Source organism: Macaca thibetana, chromosome 19 (genome assembly GCF_024542745.1).
Source record: "Macaca thibetana thibetana isolate TM-01 chromosome 19, ASM2454274v1, whole genome shotgun sequence".
NCBI classification, from domain to species: Eukaryota; Metazoa; Chordata; class Mammalia; order Primates; family Cercopithecidae; genus Macaca; species Macaca thibetana.
The window spans coordinates 11165535-11190246 of NC_065596.1; the positions used below are offsets into that span (position 1 = coordinate 11165535).

At 45.7% G+C, this 24712-nt stretch overlaps 3 protein-coding genes across 20 annotated transcripts in view; 1 reads left to right on the forward strand and 2 right to left on the reverse strand.

Moving 5' to 3' along the window:
* The window catches only part of C19H19orf53 (chromosome 19 C19orf53 homolog), a 542027-nt gene that overhangs the window by 439281 nt on the left and 78034 nt on the right, over positions 1 to 24712 (reverse strand). Inside the window, exon 1 of one of the 13 annotated variants that reach the window (XM_050770981.1) lies at positions 21243 to 21247. The exons of the other annotated variants lie outside the window; for them this stretch is intronic. The gene's annotated coding sequence lies outside the window, so the exon portion shown is untranslated. Of the gene's footprint in view, positions 1 to 21242; positions 21248 to 24712 lie in introns of those variants that run through there. 13 annotated transcript variants of the gene reach the window in all.
* Positions 1 to 24712, reverse strand: part of YJU2B (YJU2 splicing factor homolog B) — a 595535-nt gene that overhangs the window by 423597 nt on the left and 147226 nt on the right. The window lies entirely within an intron of this gene.
* CACNA1A (calcium voltage-gated channel subunit alpha1 A) overlaps positions 1 to 24712 on the forward strand; it is a 307593-nt gene that overhangs the window by 163677 nt on the left and 119204 nt on the right. For 5 of the 6 annotated variants that reach the window (XM_050769983.1, XM_050769982.1, XM_050769981.1 and 2 more), the window contains exons 7-11: positions 5113 to 5216; positions 6500 to 6615; positions 8067 to 8121; positions 10643 to 10737; positions 24479 to 24688. In XM_050769983.1, the coding sequence (XP_050625940.1) occupies positions 5113 to 5216; positions 6500 to 6615; positions 8067 to 8121; positions 10643 to 10737; positions 24479 to 24688 (580 nt within the window). Of the gene's footprint in view, positions 1 to 5112; positions 5217 to 6499; positions 6616 to 8066; positions 8124 to 10642; positions 10738 to 24478; positions 24689 to 24712 lie in introns of all 6 variants that reach the window. The other variant, XM_050769980.1, reaches the window with a different exon arrangement.

Consider the following 24712-nt stretch of genomic DNA (forward strand, 5'->3'; position numbering starts at 1 on the left):
ACCTGGTCTGAAGTCCCTTCTTGCCTCTCTTGTAGCTTCTGGTGGTTTGCCAACAATCCTTGGTGTTCCTTCTCTTGTAGACACATCGCCCTAATTCCGCCTTCATCTCCATTTCACATGACCTTCTCCCTCTGTGCGAGGCTGTCTCTGTGCCCAGGTTTCTCCTTTTCTTATTATTTATTTGTTTGTTTATTTATTTATTTTAGAGACAGGGTCTTGCTCTGTCTCCCAGGCTGGAGTGCAGTGGCGCAATCATAGCTCACCGCAGCCTCAAACTCCTGACCTCAAGCAATCCTCCTACCTCAGCCTCCTGAGTAGCTGGGACTGCAGATGTGAGCCACTGCGCTCTGCCCAGATGTCCCCTATAAAGAAACCCGTCAGGTAGGATAAGGGTCCACCCTAATGACCTGATTTTAACTTGATTCCATCTGCAAAGACCCTATTTCCAATTCATAGGTACCAGGGGTTAGGACTTCAATGCATCTTTCTGCGGGGACCAACTGCAACCCACAACAGAACTGTGGGCATGTAATTTGATCTCTCGGCCAGGCGCGGTGGCTCACACCTGTAATCCCAGCACTTTGAGAGGCCGAGGTGGGTGGATCGCCTGAGGTTGGGAGTTCGAGACCAGCCTGGTCAACATGGTGCAACCCTGCCTCTACTAAAAATAGAAAAATTAGCTGGGCATGGTGGCAAGCACCTATAATCCCAGCTACTTGGGAGGGTGAGGCAGGAGAACTGCTTGAACCCAGGATGTGCAGGTTGCAGTGAGCCAAGATAGCACCATTGCATTCCAGCCTGGGTGACAGAGTGAGACTCCATCTCAAAAAAAAAAAAAGATCTCTCTATGCCTCAGTTTTCTCACCCGGGAGGGTGGGGATGATTATGTACCCACTCCTGGGGTTCATGAGAGGATTAAATGAGCTCAAACAGTCCAAACCTCCATGTGTGTCTGTTGTGGTGCTGGGTAGCGTGTCCTGTGCCCAGAGGTCCCCAAGCCTGTCGGGGACCCGGACAAGGGCAGATTCGAGTCTTGTTGGCAGCATCTGAGATGGACGGGCTGCCTTGGCATGGAAGGGCCTTGGCTGCTTTTCCCTGTTCAGTCCTGTCCCTCTCCCCCATCCTCCACCCTGTCCCTGTCATCTGAGCCTGCCCCTCGTGACGGCTCACAGTCTCCCTACTGGTGGCCGGTGCAGAGTTTCATTCCCTGGGCTATATTTAGCCCTGAGAAATGGGAACGAGAAGCCCTCAGCCGCCACAGTGACAGAGAGAGAAGCACAAAGCCAGTGCTGCCTTCTGTCCAGCCGTGGTTCTGCTGACTCGGTTCTTTCTCCCAGAACCTTCCAGAAGCGAAGCATTCGCATTTCTGGGCCTGTTAAAACAATGATGTGGGCTGGTGGCTGGCACGTTCATTGTCCCCAGAACCTGTCTGTGTCCATGATTAAAGTTGGCTTGGTTAGTTTTATTTTCAGGGCTTTTTTTTTTTTTTTTTCGGTATCCGTGGCAAACCCACAAGACATAAAATTTACCATCCTAATTATTTTTTTTAACTTTTTAATATTTTTTAATTGACAAGTCATAATTGTACTTATTCATGGGGTACATAGTGATGTTTCAATACATATAATGCATAGTGCTCAGATTGGGGTAATTAGCGTATTCATCTTCTCAGACCTTTATTGTTTCTTTCTGTTAGGAACATTCAAGCTCCTCCTTCTAGCTATTCGAAACCATTAATATACTGTTGCCATCCTAACCATTGTTAAGGATACAGTTCTGTGGCATTAAGTATAATACATTCACATTGCTGTGCAACTATCACCACCATCCATCTCCCAAACGTTTCCATCTTCCAAATGTAACTCTGTCCCCACTAAACACCAACTTCCTGTTCCCCCTCCCCCAGCCCTTGGCACCCACCATGCTACTTTCTATTTTTATGATTCTGACGACTCTAGGGACCTCCTATAAATGGAATCATACAGGATTTTCCCTTTTATGACTGGTTTATTTCACATAGCATAATGCCCTCAAGGTTCACCCATGTTGCAGCACGTATCAGTATTTTCTTTCTTTTTAAGGTAAAGTTGACTATTAAAAAAAAAAAATTTTGCCGAGCTCAGTGGCTCACGCTTGTAATCCCAGCACTTTGGGAGGCTAGAGCAGGCGGCTCAGGAGGTCAGGAGTTCAAGACCAGCCTGACCAACATGGTGAAACCCTATCGCTACTAAAAATACAAAAATTAGCCAGGTGTGGTGGCGGTCACCTGTAATCCCAACTACTCAGGATGCTGAGGCAGGAAAATTGCTTGAACTCAGGAGGCAGAGGTTGCAGGGATCTGAGATCACGCCACTGCACTCCAGCTTGGGTGACAGAGCGAGATTCCATCTCAAAAAAAAACAAAAAAAAAGTTTTAAAAATTGAAGTAGAATAAACATACAGAAAAATCCACAGATTATAAGTGAAGAGTTTGATTAATTGTCACAAACTAAACACACCCATGTAACCAGCCCACAAATGATGAAAAGAACCTTCTCAGCCCCAGAAGCCCCCCATCATATCCAGTTCCTAGTCACTACCTCCCCGCAAGGGTACCCCTACCAGGACTTTGAGCATCATTCACTAGTTTAGCCTGTTTTTGTATTTTGCGTAAGTGAAATCTTACATGTATGCTGTTTTCTGTCTGGCTTCTTTTGCTTGGCATTAACTTTTTAAGATCTCATGTGACCTGTGACATTGTTCATTGCATGTATCCTCTGTCTCCTGTTGATAACAATGTGGATTGTTTGCAGTTTGGGGCTATGATGAATACCACTGCTATGAATGTCCTTGTGTGTGCTTTCTGTTGGGTAACTATTCAGAATTACTCTCTAATTGTAATGATCTTGGATAGGTAACCATCCAAGAATTACTGGGTCTTGGCAAAGGTACATATGGTCATACACTGCATAATGGCATTTTGGTGAACAACAGATCAAATATATAACAGTGGTCCCATAATGGACCGAATATATAACAGTGATTATCACACAGTATTTTTACTATAGCTTTTCTGTTTTTAGATATTTTTAGATACACCATTGAGTTACAGTTGCCTACAGTATTCCATAGAATAACATAGGATCAATAGGCTAGACCATGCAGCCTAGGTGTGTAGTAGGCTATACCATCTAGGCTTGTGTAAGTACACTCCATGATGTTTGCACAACAAAATGACCTAATGACACATTTCTCAGAACATATGCCCATTGTTAAGCATGACCTAATCACTCTTAGTATAGAAACTCTCAACACCAATTTTTCAAGTAGTTGTACCATGTGTTATGGGTTTTATTGTCTCACCCCAAAATTCATATGTTGAAGTCCTAACCCTCAGCACCTCAGAATGTGACCTTATCTGGAAATGGATTCATTGCACATGTAATTGTTAGGTTGGTGCCAAAGTAATTGCAGTTTTAAAACTGCATAATAGCCAAAATGAGATCATTAGGGTGGGCCATAATCCAATATGATGGTGTCCATATAAAAAGGGGAGATTTTGGCACAGAGACAGGCACACACAGAGGAAGAATGCCATGCTTAAACAAAGGCAGAGATCAGGATTATGCCTCTACAAGCCAAGAATCAGCAAAGATTGCCAGCAAACCACCAGAAGCTAGGAGAGAGGGATAAAACAGATTCTCTCTCACAGCCCTTAGAAGGAACCAGCCCTTCTAACACCTTGATCTTGGATTTCTGGCCTCTATAACTGTAAGACAATAAATCTTTGTTGTTTAAGCCACCTAAGTTGTGGTTCCTCGTTACAGCAGCCACAGGAGATGAATACAGCATGGTACCCTCCGATTGGCAGGTTATGAGGGTTCCTGTTGCTCTACAGTTTCACAGATACCTAGTAGTAATGACCTCATCTTAACTTCTTTCTCATTTTAGCCTTTCTCCTAGGCAGCAGCAGTGTCATATATGCTTTTAAAGGTGGGCTTTTAAAGCCACTCTTGAGAGCCTGCATTCTGCAGGTGTCACAGGGTGATCAACCATTGAAAGGCTACCCCTGCCCTGATAGCTGGAGGCAAGGCTTCCCAGCACAGAGGTTAAGCCCATGGACTCTGGGGCCCAGCTGGCTAGTTCAAATCGCATGTCTATTACTGAATAGCTCTGTGACCTTGGGCTGATGATTTTGTCTTTCTGAGCCTCAGTTTCCTCAATGGTAACATGGACATTATAACATAGAGGCATCATGAGGATTAAATGACTAAGTGCACTAACATACATAATGTGCTTAGGAGGGTGCCAGCACACCATAAATACTCTGTAAGTGCTGGGTTTTATCATTCTTTTCTCTCTCTCTGTCTCTCTCTGTCTCTCTCTGTCTCTCTCTCTCTCTCTCTCTCAGTGCTGGTTTTTATCATTCTTCTCTCTCTCCTTCTCTCTCTCTGTGTCTCTCACACACACACACACACACACACACACACACCTCTCCTTGATTTTCTTCCCCTCATATTACTTCCTTCTTGCTATAGCATTCTGTTTTCTGTTTCAGACAGTATTCTATTTGTGGACTTTTTTCCCCTTGAAAATTGAACTGAAACTTCTGAGAATTTTTTGTGATTGACATTAAGGCTGCAAGGAATGCAGCAGGGAGACACTTAAGGAAAAGGCTCATGGGCCATCTGTCTGGCTTGGTGATTTCACCAGGTCATCAGACCCTGTGGTCATGCATCTCCTCTAAGGAGAGTCTGTGACTGTGTTGGGAGAAGGGAAGGAACCAGGGATTAATTAATCCATTTCAGTAGGTTTTGTGTTTTGTTTTCTTTTCTTTTTCTTTCTTCTCCTGGACTCTGGTCTGGGAAGTCCTTTTGTGTTTCTTACTCATTCCTAGGTCAATTATGTTATGTGAGGACAACATAATTAAGAGAGAGCTTTTCCCTTTGGATGTTTTCTCCAGAAAATGTTTCTCCATTTCACCCTCTGGGATGCCACAGCCCCAGAACTCCACTAGCCAAGAACATTTAAGACAGAGCCACAAGAGAACAAGAGCTTCCCCATCCCTCACCTGTCAGGTTCTATCTGAGTCCCAGTCAACTCTCACCTGCTTTCCCTCCTCACACCCTACAGAGCAACGATGCCTCAGGGAACACTTGGAACTGGTTGTACTTCATCCCCCTCATCATCATCGGCTCCTTTTTTATGCTGAACCTTGTGCTGGGTGTGCTGTCAGGGTAAGTCTCTGCTACTCCCCACCCCATCCCACTCACTCCTCTTGGCCAACTTCTTCCCAAGGACAGGCCATTGAAGCTTTGTTTTCATTCACTAGACAGAGAAAAGGCTTCTCCCCTTGTTTGGGTTACCAGACTGTTATTAGCAAGCCATGTACAGGTGCAGAGGTTGTGTACTGCTAGGGGTACCCAGTAAGGGAGTTCATATGGGCTTTACTTTCTTTACATTTTTTTGAAAAAACCAGTAGTTTGGGTTTACTTCTCCCCCATTTTCCAAATATAAAATCATAGCATGTGCTCTAACAGTATATTTTCCTGACCCATATTATCCTCTATCCCCAAGAGTTTTTTGGCTTAATCATAAATGGGCTTCATTTTTCTTACCATAAGAAGTCTGGGCACTTGTATGGTGGTTCCATAGCACCATCAGCAACCCCAGATTCTTCCAGCTTTCCATTCTGACATCTTTACCAGAGGCTTCCAATCTCATGGATACCTCATGGTCCTAAGATGGCTGCTGCATGCCCTCAAGATGGCCACTTCATGTTCCAAACAGGAAAAGGAAGAAGGGAAACAGGAAGAGGTGGGACCTATGGCAGAGAAGCCAACCTGCTGTAGGGCTTATTGGTCTAACTTAAAAGAGAGCTGAAATAATTATTAGCCAAGAGTATGAAGAGAATGAGAATGAGGTATGCAGCCAGTGGTGGTTGGCATGGCATGGTTTTATCCTTTCATTTTTTTTCTTTTTTATTGTTTTTTTTTTTTTTTTTAGAAACAGTGTCTAGCTTTATTACCCAGACTGGAGTGTAGTGGGGCGATCATAAAGCTCACTGTAACCTAGAACTCCTAGGCACAAGCAATCCTCCTGCCTCAGCCTCCTGAGTAGCTAGGGCAACAGGTGTATGCACCATGCCCAGCTAAATTTTTTATTTTTCATAGAGATGGGGCCCACTATGTTGTCCAGGCTGGTCTCAAATTCCTGGCCTTAAATGATACACCCATCTCGGCCTCACAAAGGGCTGGGATTACAGACATGAGCCACTGTGCCTGGCCTTTTTCTTTACCTAGGCGCAGTTGTTGGGAAATATGTGAAGCTGGCAGAAGCACTCATCCCTATAATATCCCAGTCTTTTCCCAGAAGACCTGACTCCTCCTGTTGAAAACTCCTAACCTCCAGAGACTTCTGAATCCCCAGACACACACACACACACACACACACACACACACACACACGTTTCCTAACATTTTCAAAACAGCCATACTCTGGCTTTTCTATGCTTCTGCAGGGAGTTTGCCAAAGAAAGGGAACGGGTGGAGAACCGGCGGGCTTTTCTGAAGCTGAGGCGGCAACAACAGATTGAACGTGAGCTCAATGGGTACATGGAGTGGATCTCAAAAGCAGGTGAGGCCCTTTCATCCTGGGGCCCAGGGATGGAGATCCCAGGCCACGGAGCACAAAGAGAGTCATGCAGTTTGGAGAAGGCTAAGCTGGGAGGGTTGTGATGGGAGGAGAAAGAGAACCTGAATTGGTAGTCCCAAATTTTATCAACAGGAATCCGGGGTCTGATATGAAAAAGTCTAGGATGAAGCCAGGATCTGACATCACATTACTTGAATTCTGAAATCAGACGTTGGTTTACATCCCAGCCCTGCCACTTTTTACCCGTGCACTACACATCCCTGTACCTCCGTTTCCTCAGCTGTTACATGGAGGCAATGATAGTGCCTACGTCATAGTACTATTGGAGTATTTAGTAAAATAATCTCAGCTAAGCTACTTGGGGAGAGCAGCGCCTGATACACAGTAGACACATATTTATTTGTTCAGCAATTTAATAAACATTTAGGGAGTACCTGCTGTGTGCCAGGCACTGATCTAAGCACTGAGGATATGGGAGTAAGTAATACACACCAAATCCCTGCCCTCAGAGCTCAGATATTCTAGTGAGAGAGATAAAACGAACAAATACATTTCATATTGGGAACTCCCAAATTCAGAGAAGGAAGATAAAAGACTAGGAAGATAAAACAGAGTAGGAAGTTGGCCGGGCGCAGTGGCTCACGCCTATAATCCTAGCACTTTGGGAGGCTAAGGCGGGCAGATTTCCTGAGGTCAGGCATTCGAGACAAGCCTGGCCAACATGGTGAAACCCAGTCTCTGCTAAAAATTCAAAAATTAGCCGGTCATGGTGGCGCATGCCTGTAATCCCAGCTACTCGGGAGGCTGAGGCAGGAGAATTACTTGAACCCAGGAGGCAGAGGTTACAGTGAGCCGAGATCACACCACTGCACTCCAGCCTGGGCGACAGAGCAAGACTCCGTGTCAGAGAATAAAAAAGAGTAGGAAGTCGGAGGCAAGGTGGTCAGGGAAGGGTTCTCTAAGAAAGTACCTTTGAGTAGAGAGACCTGAAGGACGTGAAGAAGGAAGCTGTGGGGACATCAAGGGAAGGGGCATTCCAGGCAGAGGCAACAAGTACAAAGGCCGTGAGCTCGGAGCGTATTTGAGACACAGCAAGGAAGCCAGTGCAGGTGAAACGGAGTGAGAGGTGGGAAGAGTCGGAGGAGAGGAAGACAGGAAGGTGATGGAGATCAGATCAAGCAGGGGCTTATAAGCTGTGGTGTGGATACTGGTTTTTATTTTGCGCGACGTGGGGAGAATGTTGGCTTTTGCCACTGTGGCGGAGGTGGGGCTTGAGGTCAGAAACCACCCAGCAGCATGTTTTTTGGCCGGTTGAGCTGTCATCATCAGCCAGGGGAGAATGGGGGTGGCCGAGCTGACCTTTCTCCTTCCCAGTCCAAGAGAGAACTCATCCTCCAAATCCGGGATCTTAACTCTGTGCTCTTCCTCTTCAGAAGAGGTGATCCTCGCCGAGGATGAAACTGACGGGGAGCAGAGGCATCCCTTTGATGGTAACCGCTCTGAACCCACCTCGGGGGTGGGTCCCAGGGGAGAAGGGAGAAGCTGTGGTGGGGGGTTGGGGGAGAGCAGGTGACTGGTTCTAAGGATCCTCCAGGGGGTGGACGTTCCTCCTGGAAGAATTTTAGGACTTCCATGCAGAGTTTCTCTATTCTGGCCTCCACTTTTTTGTTTTAACCATGGACCTGGTTTTTTCTGCTTTGTGCCTTGGTTTTTCTCACCTGCAAAATGGGTATGATATAAACAATACCCTAGATCATGAGATTGTTTCTCAGAATGATATTCATTATGGCAAAATAACACCTAGGATAGGGTCAGAATGTTTCTGCTTGCTAAATAAATAATAATCCCACCAAAAGTCCAGTTTACTGTGAAGGGCTGCTGTCTCCCATGTCAGAAACTTAACCAGACAGAACCATGACTGACTTTCTTTTTTTTCTTTTTCTTTTTTAAATTGAGACAGAGTCTCGCTCTGTCACCCAGGCTGGAGTGCAGTGGCATGATCTCACCTCACTGCAACCTCTGCCTCTCAGGTTCAAGCAATTCTCCTGCCTCAGCCTCATGAGTAGCTGAGATTACAGGCATGTGCCACCATGCGTGGCTAATTTTTATATTGTTGGTAGAGATGGGGTTTCGCCATGTTGGCCAGGCTGGTCTTGAACTCCTTGCCTCAAGTGATCTGCCCACCTCGGCCTCCCAAAGTGCTGGGAGTATAGATGTCAATTCATGGTCCCCTGGAAACCTGAATATGAAAGGAAGGACCATTAAAAACAGGTCGAAAACCCCAACCTGCCCAGCATAGCTGGAAGTCAGGGGACAGACTGCAAGAGTCACTGTGTATCCAACCTGGGGCTTCATGAAAGTAAAGCTTCCTAGAGTTTAGAGATAGGGCTGGATGTGGTCTGTCCGTGGCTCACACCTGTAATCCCAACACTTTGGGAGGCCGAGACAGGAGGAACACTTGAACCTGGGAGTTCAAGACCAGCCTGAGCAACACAGTGAGGTTCTGTCTCTACAAAAAATAAAAACGTAGCCGGATGTGGTGACGCACGCACCTAGGGTCCCAGCTACTCGGGAGGCTGAGGCAAGAGGATCACTTGAGCCTAAGAGGTCAAGGTTGCAGCGGGCATCACTCCACTCCAGCCTGGGTGACAGAGTGAGATCCTGTTTCAAAAGAAAAAAAAAGAGTTTAGAGATAGGCCAGAAGGATATGCCTGCAATATAATAATAAGAGCAATGAGAAAGATAATAGTACTCCCTGAAACACGCAATTTGTTGCTCGAGATTTATCTTCTCACACTTTAGAAAGCTGGTTAGACAGGGGCTGGGTGTGGTGGCTCACGCCTGTAATCTCAGCACTTTGGGAGGCCAAGACGGGTGGATCACTTGAGGCCAGGAGTTCAAGACCAGCCTGGCCATCATGGTGAAACCCATCTCTACTAAAAATACAAAAATTAGCTAGGTGTCGTGGCACACGCCTGTAATCCCAGCTACTCGGGAGGCTAAGCCACGAGAATTGCTTGAACCTGGGAGACGGAAGTTGCAGTGAGCCGAGATCACACCACTGCACTCCAGCCTGGGTGACAGAGCGAGACTCTGTCTCAAAAAAAAAAAAAGAAAGAAAACTGGCTAGACAGGGTGATGACTTTTGATTTAAAATCCCAGGGATTTGAGGGAAATAAAAGAACTGGCACTCTGTCCCAGAAGGTTATAAAATGAATTTTACAGTTTTAGCTGGGGAGGGGAGATTACCCATGGGTTGCCTAAATCTTGTTATTGGAAGTCTACACCTGAACTTACTGTCTGCTATGGAGGCCCTAGGGGTATATAGCTTGAATACTAGGGTAGAATCCCAAAATTGCAGCCTGCCTAGCAAGTATGCTACTGGTCAAGGGGTGAACTGTTTTCATAAGAAAGTTAGGTTTCTTAGAATTTGAAAATAGAGGCTGAGTGTGGCAGCTCGCGCCTGTAATCCTAGCACTTTTGGAGGCCAAGGCAGGCAAATCACTTGAGGTCAAGAGTTTGACCAGCCCTGGCCAACATGGCAAAATCCCATCTCTACTAATAATACAAAAATTAGCCGGGCATGGTGGTGCACGCCTGTAGTCTCAGCTACTCAGGAGGCCGAGGCAGGAGAATCGCTTGGACTCGGGACGCGGAGGTTGCAGTGAGCCAAGATCACATCACTGCACTCCAGCTTGGGTGACAGAGCGAGATTCTGTCTCAAAAATAAGTAAATAAATAAATAAATAAATAAATAAACCAGAGGGAAAATAGTGGCCGAGGGCCCAGACCTGGAGTCAGACTGAACCCGACTAGATTCTTGTCTTTACCCCTTTAAGCAAAGTGATAGTGCCACCTTGAACCTCAGTTTACACATCTGAAAAATGGGTATACTCTTAGTTCCTGTGAGAACAGTTGCCGTGAGAGTTAAATCCAAGGACACACTGTGTCCGTATGGTCTGTGTTGCAAAAAGGGTAACGTCTTTTTCTCTTGCCATGTTTCCATTGTTGGAGCTCTGCGGAGAGCCACCATAAAGAAAAGCAAGACAGATTTGCTCAACCCCGAAGAGGCTGAGGATCAGCTGGCTGATATAGCCTCTGTGGGTGAGTCCCTTCCTCTGCCACCTATCGGTTGTTCATCGCCTATCGTCCAAGAGATGGAGTGGGGTGGGGGCAGAGGGCTTGCAAACTGTGCTGCCTGGATTTGGGTCTCAGCTCCACCCCTTCCCGCCTGTGCGTGTGTCCTGGGGCAGATTACATCATTATGGGAATAACATCTGTGGCCAGCTTCTCGTTGTTTGGTGGGAATTCTACTGAATGATCCCCGTAAAGCATGGCGAACCGGCACCTGGCAGGGACCAAGCTCCCAGTCATGTTGGTGAATGTTTGTGACTCACTCGGGAAGTATTCATGGGGGACCTGCTTATATTAGGTGCCTGATTGCAAATAAGACACAGGCATTTAGGAGGCTGAACTGGGAGGATCACTTGAGCCTGGGAAGTGGAGGCTGCAATGAGCCATTATTGTGTTACTGCACTCCAGCCTGGGCACAGAAAAAAAAAAGACACAAATGGGCCAGCGCGCGGTGGCTCACGCCTGTAATCCCAACACTTTGGGAAGCTGAGATGAGCGGATCACCTGATGTTGGGAGTTCGAGACCAGCCTGGCCAACATGGTGAAACCCTGGCTCTACTAAAAATACAAAAACTTAGCCTGTAGTCCCAGCCACTCGGGAGGCTGAGGCGGGAGCATCACTTGAACCTGGGAAGCAGAGGTTGTGGTGAGCTGAGATCTCATCGCTGCCCTCCAGCCTGGGCAACAGAGCAAGATCTTGTCTCAAAAAAAAAAAAAAAAAAAAAAAAAAAAAGACACAAACCAAATCCCTACCTACATGGAGCTTGCAGTCCAGTGCAGGAAATAGAAATTAAACAGAGAATTACACAAATAAACCTGTAATGGTAATGGCACATCAGGGAGAGGCTCTGGGCTTAGTTTGCTCTGGAAGGATGGGGAGCAGTCAGGGAAGGCTACCCGGAGGAAGTGATGTTTAAGCTGGAAACTGAAGGATGGGGTAGGAGATCACGGTGGTGGTAATAGCAGAACGAACAGTGTGAGAGGCAGGGCTCAGACCTTTGCCACCACAAGAGCCAGAGTTTGAGGAAAGAGGGAACATTTATTCTTTCCCTTCTCATTCCTCTGTCCTGTTGATTCATTGACTGGGACTATGTTGATCGTGACCTTCTAAAGTGAGAATGTATTGTTGTTGTTCTTTAATGGATCTTTGTTTTTAATGGAAGGAAAAGCATCCAGGCAGAGGAAATAAGACTGGAATAAGATTGAGGAGATAAGGAATTTAGGCTGCTTAGAAAACTGTGTGGCCGCAATTTAGAGGAAGAAAGGATGGCAAGAGAAAGAGGAAGGGAGGAAGAGAGGGAGGGAGAGAAATGGAGGAAGGAGAGAAGTTAGCACATCCATGTGTTTCTGATCCATAGTTTCTGGTCTATTTCATATTCCCTTTTTTTCACTCACCCCTAGTTTATAACCTTATTGCTGAGTTTAGGCATAATTTCCATTGCGATCACATATCTCGTAGGGTGGATACACTTGGATACACTATGGTTTGTTTAGCCATAGTTCCTTTATAGGGTGTTTGAGTTGTTTCCAGTCATTTCTCTTACGAAGAGCACTGCTGTGCACATTTACGTACAATGACTCCCCCCCCCCACCCTTTGGGCGTATTTCCTTGGAGATAATTATAGGATCAAAGATATTAACAGCTTTTCAACTCATTATTCAAAGAGCCATTCTGAGTTTCAAAAACATGGAGCCCATTTATAAACCCTGCCAAGTATGCATATGTTCGTGGATTCCCCACCCAGGCCATCGAATATTACCAATTTAATTTCCTTTCCCAGTTAAGTGGGTTTGTAATGAAACCTGAAAGCTTGTTTTCATTTGCATTTTTAATTTCCAGCCAAAACATGCTTTTTCTTGTAATGGAGAACTCGTTCTACTTACACTTGTGTGTGCATCTGTTTAATCTCCTGTAAGCAAATGTCAAGAATTGGAGCGCTCAGTCGGTGTCTTGTGTATTTGATCAATTATGTCTGTCTCACGTGTTAGGTTACTTCCATTGTTTTAAAATCTGTTTTATGGCCAGGCACAGTGGCTCACGCCTATAATCCCACTGCTTTGGGAGGCCAGTGCAGAAGGATCTCTTGAGGCCAGGAGTTCAAGACCAGCCTGGGCAACATAACAAGACTCCATCTCTGAAAAACAAAATGTTTAAAAACTTAACCAGGCATTATGGCACACGCCTGTAGTCCCACCTCCTGGGAAGCTGAAGCAGGAGGATTTCTTGAACCCAGGAATTCAAGGTTGCAGTGAGCTATGATTGTGCCACTTCACTGCAGCCTGGGCAACAGAGTGAGGACCTGTCTCTAAAAAAAATAAGTAACATTAATTCTTAAAAATCTGCTTTGTTGGCCGGGCGTGGTGGCTCACGCCTGTAATCCCAGCACTTTGGGAGGCTGAGCAGGCGGATTGCTTAAGGTCAGGAGTAGGAGACCAGCCTGGCCAACATGGTGAAACCCTATCTGTACTAAAAATTCAAAAATTAAGTGGGTGTGGTGGCGTGTGCCTGTAATCCCAGCTACTTGCGAGGCTGAGGCATGAGAATCGCTTGAAACTGGGAGGCAGAGGCTGCAGTGAGCTGAGATGATGCCATTGCCCTCCAGCCTGGGCAACAAGAGTGAAACTCCATCAAAAAAAAAAAAAATCTGCGTGCGTGTGTGTGTGTGTGTGTGTGTGTGTGTGTGTGTGTGTGTGTGTATATATTTTTTTTGAGATGGAGTCTTGCTGTAGCACCCAGGCTGGAGGGCAATGGCACCATCTCAGCTCACTGCCACTGCAGCCTCTACCTCCGTTAACAAGGCAGGTGACATTGCAGCTTTCTAAACAGACCCAAAACCCAGGCCAGTGGCTTGTTAGTTCATAGCCACGTTTGCTACCGGCAAATCCACCAAAACCCACCTCATCAGCCTGATTACTCAAAAAGACAAAGAAAGGAGCCCCCAATCTAGCCAGTGGTTTTCTAGACCACTCCAAAAGAGATCTCTGGAATTCCAGGATTCTGGCAAGGAATCACATTTACCTTTATTTATTTATGTAAAGAATGCAATAATACAGGCAGGGTGTGGTGGCTCACGCCTGTAATCCCAACATTTTGGGAGGCCGAGGTGGGAGGATCGTTTGAGGCCAGGAGTTTCAGACCAGCCTGGGCAACATAGTGAGACCCTATCTCTATCAAATATTAGCTGGGCATTGTGGCACACGCCTGTAGTCCCAGCTACTCGTGAGGCTGAGGTGGGAGGATCACCTGAGCCCAGAAGGTTAAAGCTGCAGTGAGCCGCGGCATGCCCCTTTACTCTAGCCTGCATGACAGAGACCTTATCTCAAAAAAAAAAAAAAAAAAAAAGAATGTAATAATACAGTAATGCATATTTCAAAGTAAGGTGAGAGCTTTATGGTGTCTGCGTTCACATTCACATTGCACCACAATACGCACAGTCCTTTTTTTTTTTTTTTTTTTTTTTTTTTGAGACAGTGTCTTGCCCTGTTGCCCAGGCTGGAGTGCAGTGGTGCAGTCATACCTCACTGCAGCCTCAAACCCCTGGACTCAAGTGATCCTCCCACCTCAGCTTCCCTAGTAGCTGGGACGACAGGTGTAGACTGCTACACTCAGCTAAGTTTTTTATATTTTTTAAGAGATGGGCTCTCGATATATTGCCTAGGCTGGTCTCAAACTCCTGGTCTCAAACAATACGCCTACCTCCACCTCCCAAAGCAGTGGGATAACAGGCGTGACCCACCACACTTGATCCACACGGAGTCTTATATAATTGGTGATTCTACTGTGTTGTTGAATCAGTGGATAAACGCACTATAAAGCAGGTTCATTTCTAATTGATGAACTTACTGCTGAAATAAGGAACTTGAATCATTGACATGGAAAGTTGAGCCATGTTACTGAAAGGATATCCATTTTTTTTTTCTTGTTTTTTGAGATGGAGTCTTACTCTGTCACCCAGGTGGGAGTGCAGTGGCGCGATCTCGGCTCACTGTGACCTCCGCCTTCCAGGTTCAAGTGATTCTCCCACCTCAGCCTCCCAAGTAGCTGGGACTACAGGTGCACACCACCAGGCCTGGCCAATTTTTGTATTTTTAGTAGAGATGGGGTTTCACCATGTTGGCCAGGCTGGTCTCAGACTCCTGACCTCAAGTGATCTGCCCACCTCAGCCTCCGAAAGTGCTGGGATTAGAGGTGTGAGCCACTGCGCCTGGCAGGATATCAAATTTCATTTAGACTGGAGGAATACATTCAAGGGATCTATTGTACAGCATGGTGACTGTATTAATAACAATGTATTGTATACTTGAAAATTGCTCAGAGAGTAGATTTTAAGCGTTCTCACCATGACAAAAGTGATAAGCATATGTGGTAATGCATATGTTAACGAGCTCAACTGAGCCATTCCATAGTGTATACATATGGCCAAAATATCATGTTGTGCACTATAAATAGATACAGCCTGTATCTGGCAATTTTATGAATAATAATAAATGAATAATAATTTTAAAAAGAAAAATAACAGTATGGCTGGGCGTGGTGGCTCACACCTGTAATCCCAGCACTTTGGGATGCCAAGACGGGCAGATGATTTGAGGCCAGGAGTTCAAGAGCAGCCTGGCCAAAATGGTGAAACTTTGTCTCTAATAAATATACAAAAATCGGCTGGGCATGGAGGTGGGCACCTGTAATCCCAGCTACTCGGGAGGCAGAGGCATCACTTAATCGGGGAAATGGAGGTTGCAGTGAGCCAAGATCTGCACTCCAGCCTGGGTAATAGAGTGAGCCTTTATTTATTTCTGTAAAGAATGCAACAATACAGGCCAGGTGTGGTCGTTCACGCCTGTAATCCCAACGTTTTGGAAGACCAAGGTGAGAGGATCATTTGAGGCTACAGGCGCATGCCACAGTGCCCAGCTAATACTTGATAGAGACAGGGTCTCGCTACGTTGCCCAGGCTGGTCTCAAACCCCTGGCTTCAAACAAGCCTCTCGCCCTGGCCTCCCAAAGTGTTAGGATTGCAGGTGTGAGCCAATGTACCTAGCCTGTATTTAAAAAAAGAAGGAGGAGGAGGAGGAGGGGGAGGAGGAGGAGAAGAGGAAGAGGAAGAAAGAAGGAAGAAGAGGAAGAGGAGGGAGGAGGAAAAAAACAATTATAAATAAGTAAAATGTGGAACATATGAAAACAAAACAAAACAAAACAAAAAAAGTTGAGCCATTATGAATGGAAGCTGCCATTGTAACTCTGCTTTTTTAGGAAAACCAGATCCCATTTAGATGATTTTTTAAATTTGTTTTTAGAGGTAGGTTCTTGCTCTGTCACTCAGGCTGGAGTGCAGTGGTATGATCATAGCTCTCTGCAGCATGGAGCTCCTGGGCTCAAGCAATCCTGCCAGCTTAGCCTCCCAAGTAGCTGGGACTACAGGTGCCACCATACCCAGCTAATTTGTTGTTGTTGTTGTTGAGATGGGTTCTGGCTATGTTGCCCAGGCTGGTCTCAAACTCCTGGTCTCAAGTGATCCTCCTGCCCTGGCTTCCCAAAGTGCTGGGATTACAGGCATGATTTTTAAATTAATTTATTTGCAGCTGACAAATGGTAATTGTATATGTTTATGTGGTACAGTGTGATGTTTTAATCTATGTATGTATCATAGAATGATTCAATCATGCTAGTTAACACATCTATCACCTCACCATCTCACCATTTTTTTGTGTGTAGGGAAGGCATTAAAAATCTCTTAGCAATTTTGAAATACACAACACATTAATAATGCAATATAAATACACAGTAATGTATTAATGTATCACTAAATGCAATGCAATGCAATGTAATAGGTCACTAAAACTTACTCCTCCAGTCTAACTTACACCCTTTGATCAACATCTTCTCTTTCTCAATCCCTCCTCCTCCCCTGCAGCCTCCAGGAACCACCTTCCTGCTCTTTCTATGAGATCGATTTTTTTTAGTCTTAAGCTCCCACATATGAGATCATACCATAATTATCTTTCTGTGCCAGCTTATTTTACTCCTCCATTTCTATCCATGTTGTCACACATTACAGGATTTCCTTCTTTTTAGGGCTGTATAATATTCTATTTGTATATATACCACATTTTCTTTATCCATTCATCCATTGCGGGACACTTAGTTTGCTTCCGTATTTTGGCTATTGTGAATAATGCTGAAGCGAACGTGGGAGTGCAGATGTTCTGAAAAGACTTAAATGTCACACCTGAAATGGTAAAGATGCTCTGAGAAAACATAGGGAGAAAGCTCCATGGCATTGGTCTCGGGAATGATTTTTTTGGACAGGACCTCAAAAGCACGGGCAACAGAAGCAAAAATGGACAAATGGGATCGTATCAAACTAAAAAGTTTGTGCACAGCAAAGGAAACATTCTGCAGAGGGAAGAGACAACCTAAGGAATGTGAGAAAATGTTTGCAAACAATACTTGTGATAAGGAGCTAATATCCAAAATACATAAGGAACTCAAACAACTCAACAGCAAGAAAACAAGTAACCCAATTAAAAATGAGCAAAGACAGCTACTCGGGAGGCTAAGATGTGAGGATCCCTTAAGCCCGGGAGGAGGAGGTTACAGTGAGCTGACATTGCATCACTGCACTCCACCCTGAGCGACAGAATGAAACCCTGTCTCGAAATAAAAATGTACAAAGGATCTGAACATACGTATCCCAAAAGAAAAGACATACAAGTGGCCAACAGGTATATGAATAAAATGTTGAACATCACTCATCATCAGAGAAATGCAAATCAAAATCTCCATCAGCTATCACCTCACACCTGTTAGAGTAGCTGTATCTTTTTTGTTTGTTTGTTTGTTTGTTTGTTGAGAGGAAGTCTCGCTCTGTCGCCCAAGCTGGAGTGCAGTGGCATGATCTCAGCTCACTGCAACCTGTCCCTCCTGGGTTCAAGGGATTCTCCTGCCTCAGCCTCCTGAGTAGCTGAAATTACAGACACACGCCACCATGCCCAGCTAACTTTTGTATTTTAGTAGAGATGGGGTTTTACTATGTTGGTCAGGCTGGTCTTGAACTCCTGACCTCAAATGATCTGCCCTCCTTGGCCTCCCAAAGTGCCAGGATTACAGGTGTGAGACACCATGCTCAGCCTAGAGTAGCTATCATCAAAAAGACAAATGAGGTTTGTTGAAGTCCTAACCCCTGATACCTGCGAATGTGGCCTTACATGAAAATAGGATCTTTGCAGGTGATAATCAAGTTAAGATGAGGTCAAACTTAATTAGGGTGGGTCCTAAATCCAACGACTGCTGTCTTCATAAGAGGAGAAGCAGGCTGTCCAACATGGTGAAACCCCGTCTCTACTAAAAATACAAAAATTAGCCAGGTGCAGTAGTGCACACCTGTAGTCCCAGCTACTCAGGAGGCTGAGGCAGGAGAATTGCTTAAACCAGGAGGCAGAGGTTGCAGTTAGCAGAGGTCACGCCACTGCACTACAGCCTGGGTGACAGAGTGAGACTCCATCTCAAAAAACAAAAAAAAGACAAATCCTAACAAGTGCTGGCGAGGATGTGGGGAAAAGGGGATCTATTTACATGGTTTTAATAATACAGGCTCTATATGGGTGGTATTGAGTTCCCAGAGTTGCCATTACAAAGTGTCACAAACCCAGTGGCTTAAAACAACAGAAATTTCTTCTCTCACAGTTCTGGAGGCCAGAAGTCCAAACTGAAATCAAGGTGTCAGCAGAGCCACCATGATCCCTCCGAAGGTTTTAAGGGAGAATCTGTTCCATTCCATTTTCTTAGTTTCTGGTGCTGCCAGCAATCCCTGGTGTTCCTCAGTTCATAGATGCGTAATTCCAATCTCTGCCTCTGTTGTCATATGGTCTTCTTTCTGTGAGTCTCTATGCCATTTCTTTTCCTTTTTTTTTTTTTTTTTTTTTTTTTTTTCTGAGACAAGTCTCACTCCGTCACCTAGGCTGGAATGCAATGGCACGATCACAGCTCACTGCAACCTCAACCTCCCAGGCTCATGCAGTCCTCCCACCTCAGCCTCCTGAGTAGCTGGGATTACAGGTGTGCACCACCACGCCCAGCTAATTTTTGTATTTTTTAGTAGAGACAGGGTTTTGCCAGGTTGGCCAGACTGATCTTGAACTCCTGACCTCAAGTGATCCGCCTGCCTTGGCCTCCCAAAGTGCTGGGATTACAGGCGTGAACCGCAGTGCCCAGCCTGCTTCTCCTCTTCTAAAGACACCAGTCGTTGGATTTACGACCCACTCTAATTAAGTTTGACCTCATCTTAACTTGATTACCACCTGCAAAGACCCTATTTTCAAATAAGGCCACTTTTGCTGGTACCAGGGGTTAGGGCTTCAACAAACCTTTTTGGGGGACACAGTTCAACCCACAATATGGGCAGCAGCTACAGTCATATGCTGCATAATGTCATTTTGGTCAATGACAGATAATATATATGATTGTGAACCCATAAGATAATATGATGGAGCTGAAAATTCCAATAACTTAGTGACATCATAGCTGTCATAATGTTGTAGCATGAGCACGGTTACTTTTTTTTTTCCAAGACAGAGTCTTGCTCTGTGGCCCAGGCAGGAGTGCAGTGGGACGATCTCGGCTCACTGCAACCTCTGCCCCCCGGGTTCAAGCGCTTCTCATGCCTCAGCCTCCCGAGTAGCTGGTATTACAGGTGTGCACCACCACGCCTGGCTAATTTTTGTGTTTTTAGTAGAGATGGGGTTTCACCATGTTGGCCAGGCTGGTCTCAAACTCCTGACCTCATGATCCGCCCTCCTCAGCCTCCCAAAGTGCTGGGATTACAGGCATGAGCCACCGTGCCTGGCCCTAATTACTTTATTTTTTTGTAAATGTCATGTAGCCTGAGTATACAGTGTTTATAATATATACAGGAGTGTACAATAATGTCCTAGGCCTTCACATTCACTCACCACTCACTCACTCCCTCACCAAGAGTAACTTCCAGTCCTGCAAGCTCCGTTCATGCTAAGTACCCTATGCAGCTGAACATCTTTTCTCTTTTATACTGTTTTTACTGTACCTTTTCTGTGTTTAGATATGTTCAGACACACAAATACTATGATGTTATAGTTGTCTATAGTATTAAGTACAGTAATATGCCGGGCAGGTTTGTAGCCGAGGAGCTGCAAGCCACATAGCCCGGGTGTGGAGTAGGCTACAACATCTAGGTTTGTGTAAATTCACTTTAGGATGGTCACACAAGGACAAAATTGCCTAACACTGCATTTCTCAGAACATGTTTCCCTTATTAAGCCAAATATGGCTGTATTACAATTTACATATAATTTTAAGGGTATACAAATTGCCAGAAATCACCAGATGAATCCTTGGCGGTGACATACCCCTTCCCTCACCATAAAACATTGCAGACTGGCCCAGACGTCCAGTAGCTCATGCCTGTAATCCCAGCACTTTGGGAGGCTGCAGTGGGCAGATCACTTGAGGTTAGGAGTTCAAGACCAGCCCGGCCAACATGGCAAAACACCATCTTTACTAAAAATACAAAAATTAGCCAGGTGTGGTGGTGGGCACCTATAGTTCCAGCCACTTGGGAGGCTGAGGCAGGAGAATCACTTGAACTTGGGAGGCGGAGGTTGCAGTGAGCCAAGATCATGCCACTGCACTCCAGCCTGGGTGACAGAATGAGACTCTATCTCAAAAAAAAAAAAAAATGAAAAGAACATTTTGGACTGGTACCAGTTATACTGGCTCTTGATCCCTTGAATGTGGCTGACCATGAACTAAGATATACTTCATAATAACACATCAGACTTAGTACAAAAAGAAAGAGTATAAAATATCTTTTGAATCCATCTTAATATTGATTCCATGTTGAAATGGTAATATTTTGGATGTATTGGGTTGAATAAAATATCTCTTGAAAATGATTTTTAAAAATCCAGAAACTGTCTACAGTTATAATTCCAGACCATAGAGAAAAATGAGAGACAGGAATGTATAGAAAAAGGGAACATGAGTCAAAGTGAGCATGAAATTCAACTATAGAAGTAACAGTACCTAGCGTGGGGTCCAGCACTTAGTAGGTGTTCCATTAATATTCATTTCCCTCTCCCTTCCCAGTGAAGGGTACACCTGTTGTGGGGATGTGTCTCCAGGCTGAGTGATCAGGAAAGACTTTCTCAATGGCTGGCACGTGAACCTAGTCATTATTTCAGCTCTTGAGGTTATACTAGAAGATTTATATCCAATAATCATAAGGTATCAGGCATCATGCTAAGATGTATTAATTCATTTATGCCTTTGGATGGCCCTTTGAGGTAGGAACTGTGGTTGTCTCCAGTGTACCAAGGTGGCTTGCCCAAGGTCATCTGCTGGTTGGTGATTAAGCTAGGTTTTCAGTGTGGCTTCAGCAGGAGTGGGGGCTGGGGACCTTCTGCCTGTTGTGGTTGGTCTCTCTCTCTCTCTCTCTCTCTCTCCCCCCCTCTCTTCCTCTCTATCTCTCTCTCTCTCTCGATCTGTGGAACATCCCCTCTGACCCCCAAGGTCCCAAGGGTCTTATTTCTTTTGGCCAAGCCCTTTGGAGACCTGCAGATCTGGACACATCTTTGAGAGTTTCAGGGACTAGGGCCAGAAATGCTGGGCAGGGTCATGAGGAGCTGCCCCTGGGCTCGAGAAGGTGATGAACCCGAGGGGAATGGTATTTGCAGAAAGGAGAAGTGTCCCTGTAAGGAGGTCACAGCCACCGGGCCTGGCCAACTGCAGCCTAGTGGAATTGTGCCCCTGCCTCATGGCCACATGCCCCAGGTGTGCGATGTGGTGGCCCAGAGCACACCCTCTGAACTATCTTGACACATCTTCACCAGTTACTAGACCCCTCTCAGCCTGTTTCCTTGGCTGTAAAATGGGGATAACACTGGTCCCCACTTCCTAGGACTCTGAGGAGGAGCAAGTAGCTTGTCGTGTAAAACATGTTCCCTGCAGTGCCTGGTGCCTGCTAAATGTTCCATAAACGTCAGCTGTTATTTTCATTCAGGGGAAGCTGAAATCCATATTTTCATGGAAAATCTCCCAGTTTTTAAATGTGGACCAATAATTTCAGCTTTCACAAACCCAGTATGAGTCGGTATGGCCCCTAGGGTGCCAACTCAAAATCTCCGGTGAAAATTTTGCTGATAGGAAGTGGCCTCCTTGGAGGTGTTTGCTGTGTCCTGTGTCTGGCAAGTGGGGTGGTTTTGATAAGTGTGCTGGATGGATGAATGGGTGAATGGATAAATGGAGGAATGAATGGAGAAACAAATGAGCAAATGAATAATGAATGGATGGATGAATGGATGAGCCAATGAATGATGTACACACAAAGGAATGGATGAATGATGAATGTGCTAATGAATTTAAGAATAGTGAAAGAATGAATGAATAAATGAACAAATGGATGGATGAAAGAATGAATGTACTAATGAATGAATGAATCAATGAAGAACCACTTAAAAATGAATGCAACTGAGGGTTTATAAGAAAAGGTATCTTGGCCGGGCGCGGTGGCTCAAGCCTGTAATCCCAGCACTTTGGGAGGCCGAGACGGGCGGATCATGAGGTCAGGAGATCGAGACCATCCTGGCTAACATGGTGAAACCCCGTCTCTACTAAAAATACAAGAAAATTAGCCGGGCGAGGTGGCGGGCGCCTGTAGTCCCAGCTACTCGGGAGGCTGAGGCAGGAGAATGGCGTGAACCCGGGGGAGCGGAGCTTGCAGTGAGCCGAGATCGCGCCACTGCGCTCCAGCCTGGGGCACAGAGCAAGACTCCGCGTCAAAAAAAAAAAAAAAAAGAAAAAAAAAAGAAAAGGTATCTTAAGGCTGGGCATGGTGGTTCATGCTGTAATCCCAATGCTTAGGGAGGCTGAGGCGGGAGGATTGCTTGAACCCAGGAGTTCAAGACCAGCCTGGGCAACATAGGGAGACCTCATTGCTACCAAAAACAAAATTGTTTTAATTAAGTGGGCATGGTGGTGTACATGCCTGTAGTTGTAGCTACACGGGAGGCTGAGGTAGAAGGATCGCTTAAACCCAGGAGTTCAAGGCTGCAGTGAGCTATGATCAAGCCACTGCATTCCAGCCTGAGCAACAAATTAAGATCCTGTCTCAAAAAAAAAAAAAAAAAAAAAAAAGATAGAGGTATTTTAGAAGGTAAATTCAATCTGTCCAAAACTGAGCTCTGACCTTCCCCTAAACCTGTGCCCATTCAGTGGATGAGAGCTCCATCCCTCAAGGGGTTCACCAAAAACCTTGGCTCATCCCTGTCTCTTATACTCACACCATTCCATCAGCAAATGTTGAATCTGTCTTAAATGATTCATCCCAAATTCTCCCCGCTTAACTACCACCCAACTCCAGCTCCCTTCCATCATCATCATCACTTGCCTGGATGGGTCAGTCACCTCCAGCCTGGTCTCCCAGCTCCTGTCCTCACCTCTCACTGTCTACTGTCCCCCACGGCAGCCAGAGGGTGCCTGTGAACACCCAAGTCAGGTTCCATCCCTCCTGTACTCAGAACCCTCCATGGCTCCCACCTCACTCAAGGTAAAAGCCAAAGTCCTCCTTGTGGTCCACCAGGCCCTGCATGATCTGCCTATCACCTCCCTGCCTTCACCTCCTTCTCTTTTCCCCTCAACCACTCCACTCCATCCACACTGACTTCCTTGTGCTGTTCCCCAAAACTGTTGGGCAGACACATTCACGCTTCAGGACCTTAAATTTGCTGTTTCCTCTACCTAAGATATTGAAGTGACAAGTCAATACACTCACCTTGACCTTGCAATTTAATGCTGTAGCCTACCCCGTGGACTCTCCTAGGGCTCCCAGTCCCTCTGTGATGCTTTACTTTTTCTCTGTAAAAAAACAATTGTTATTTAAAAAACATGTCTCGCTATGTTGCCCAGGCTGGTGTCAAACTCCTGGCCTCAAACAGTCCTCCCACTCCAGCTTCCCAAAATACTGGGATTACAAGCATGTGCCACTGCACCCATCCCAACTTTTTTTTTTTCATAGCACCTTTCATTTTCCATCCCACTGTTAATTTACTTATTATGTCCACTGTCTGTCTCCTCCCCTTAGAAGGTCAGACCCAGGAAGTCCAGGCTCTATTGCCTAATGTATCCTGAGCCCCTGGAACAGAGGCTAGCACAAAATAGGTACTCAATAAATGCATAAGAGCAAAACTATATGCAGGCAGAGGACACACCCAGCTCATTCCTCAGTGATCACTTCTAAAGTGAAATGTCCATGGAAAACTAGAGTCTTATCCACATCTCTTTCTGGAGGCCTTCCAAACATGCTCCGTGCAGCTCTGTTGCCTGCCCCTGCATCAGGGAATGGAGGCCCTGCTTTATCCTGCCCTGTGGTGTGACTCCCAGAGGTATCAGATGTGCCTGGGAGTGGGAGTCATGGAAAATTGGCTCCTGCAACAGAGAGCTATCAACATCCTGCTTACTCATTGGTTATTTCTGATTCTGTTATTTTCAGGGACATTGTCTTCTCATAAGCTCCATCTATGCAAAACTAAGCCCATGGGTCATGATGGTTCCCTCAGGCCAGAGGGCTTGCTGGAGAGACTAATGGATCCCCTGGCTAAGATCTGTGCTTGGGCTGCACACTGGTTAATTTCTTCCACAGGAACAGCCTAAGCCTGACATTCTCCATCTTTTCCCTGGCAGGTTCTCCCTTCGCCCGAGCCAGCATTAAAAGTGCCAAGCTGGAGAACTCGACCTTTTTTCACAAAAAAGAGAGGAGGATGCGTTTCTACATCCGCCGCATGGTCAAAACTCAGGCCTTCTACTGGACTGTACTCAGTTTGGTAGCTCTCAACACGCTGTGTGTTGCTATTGTTCACTACAACCAGCCCGAGTGGCTCTCCGACTTCCTTTGTGAGTATCGCCCAGCCCCACCCC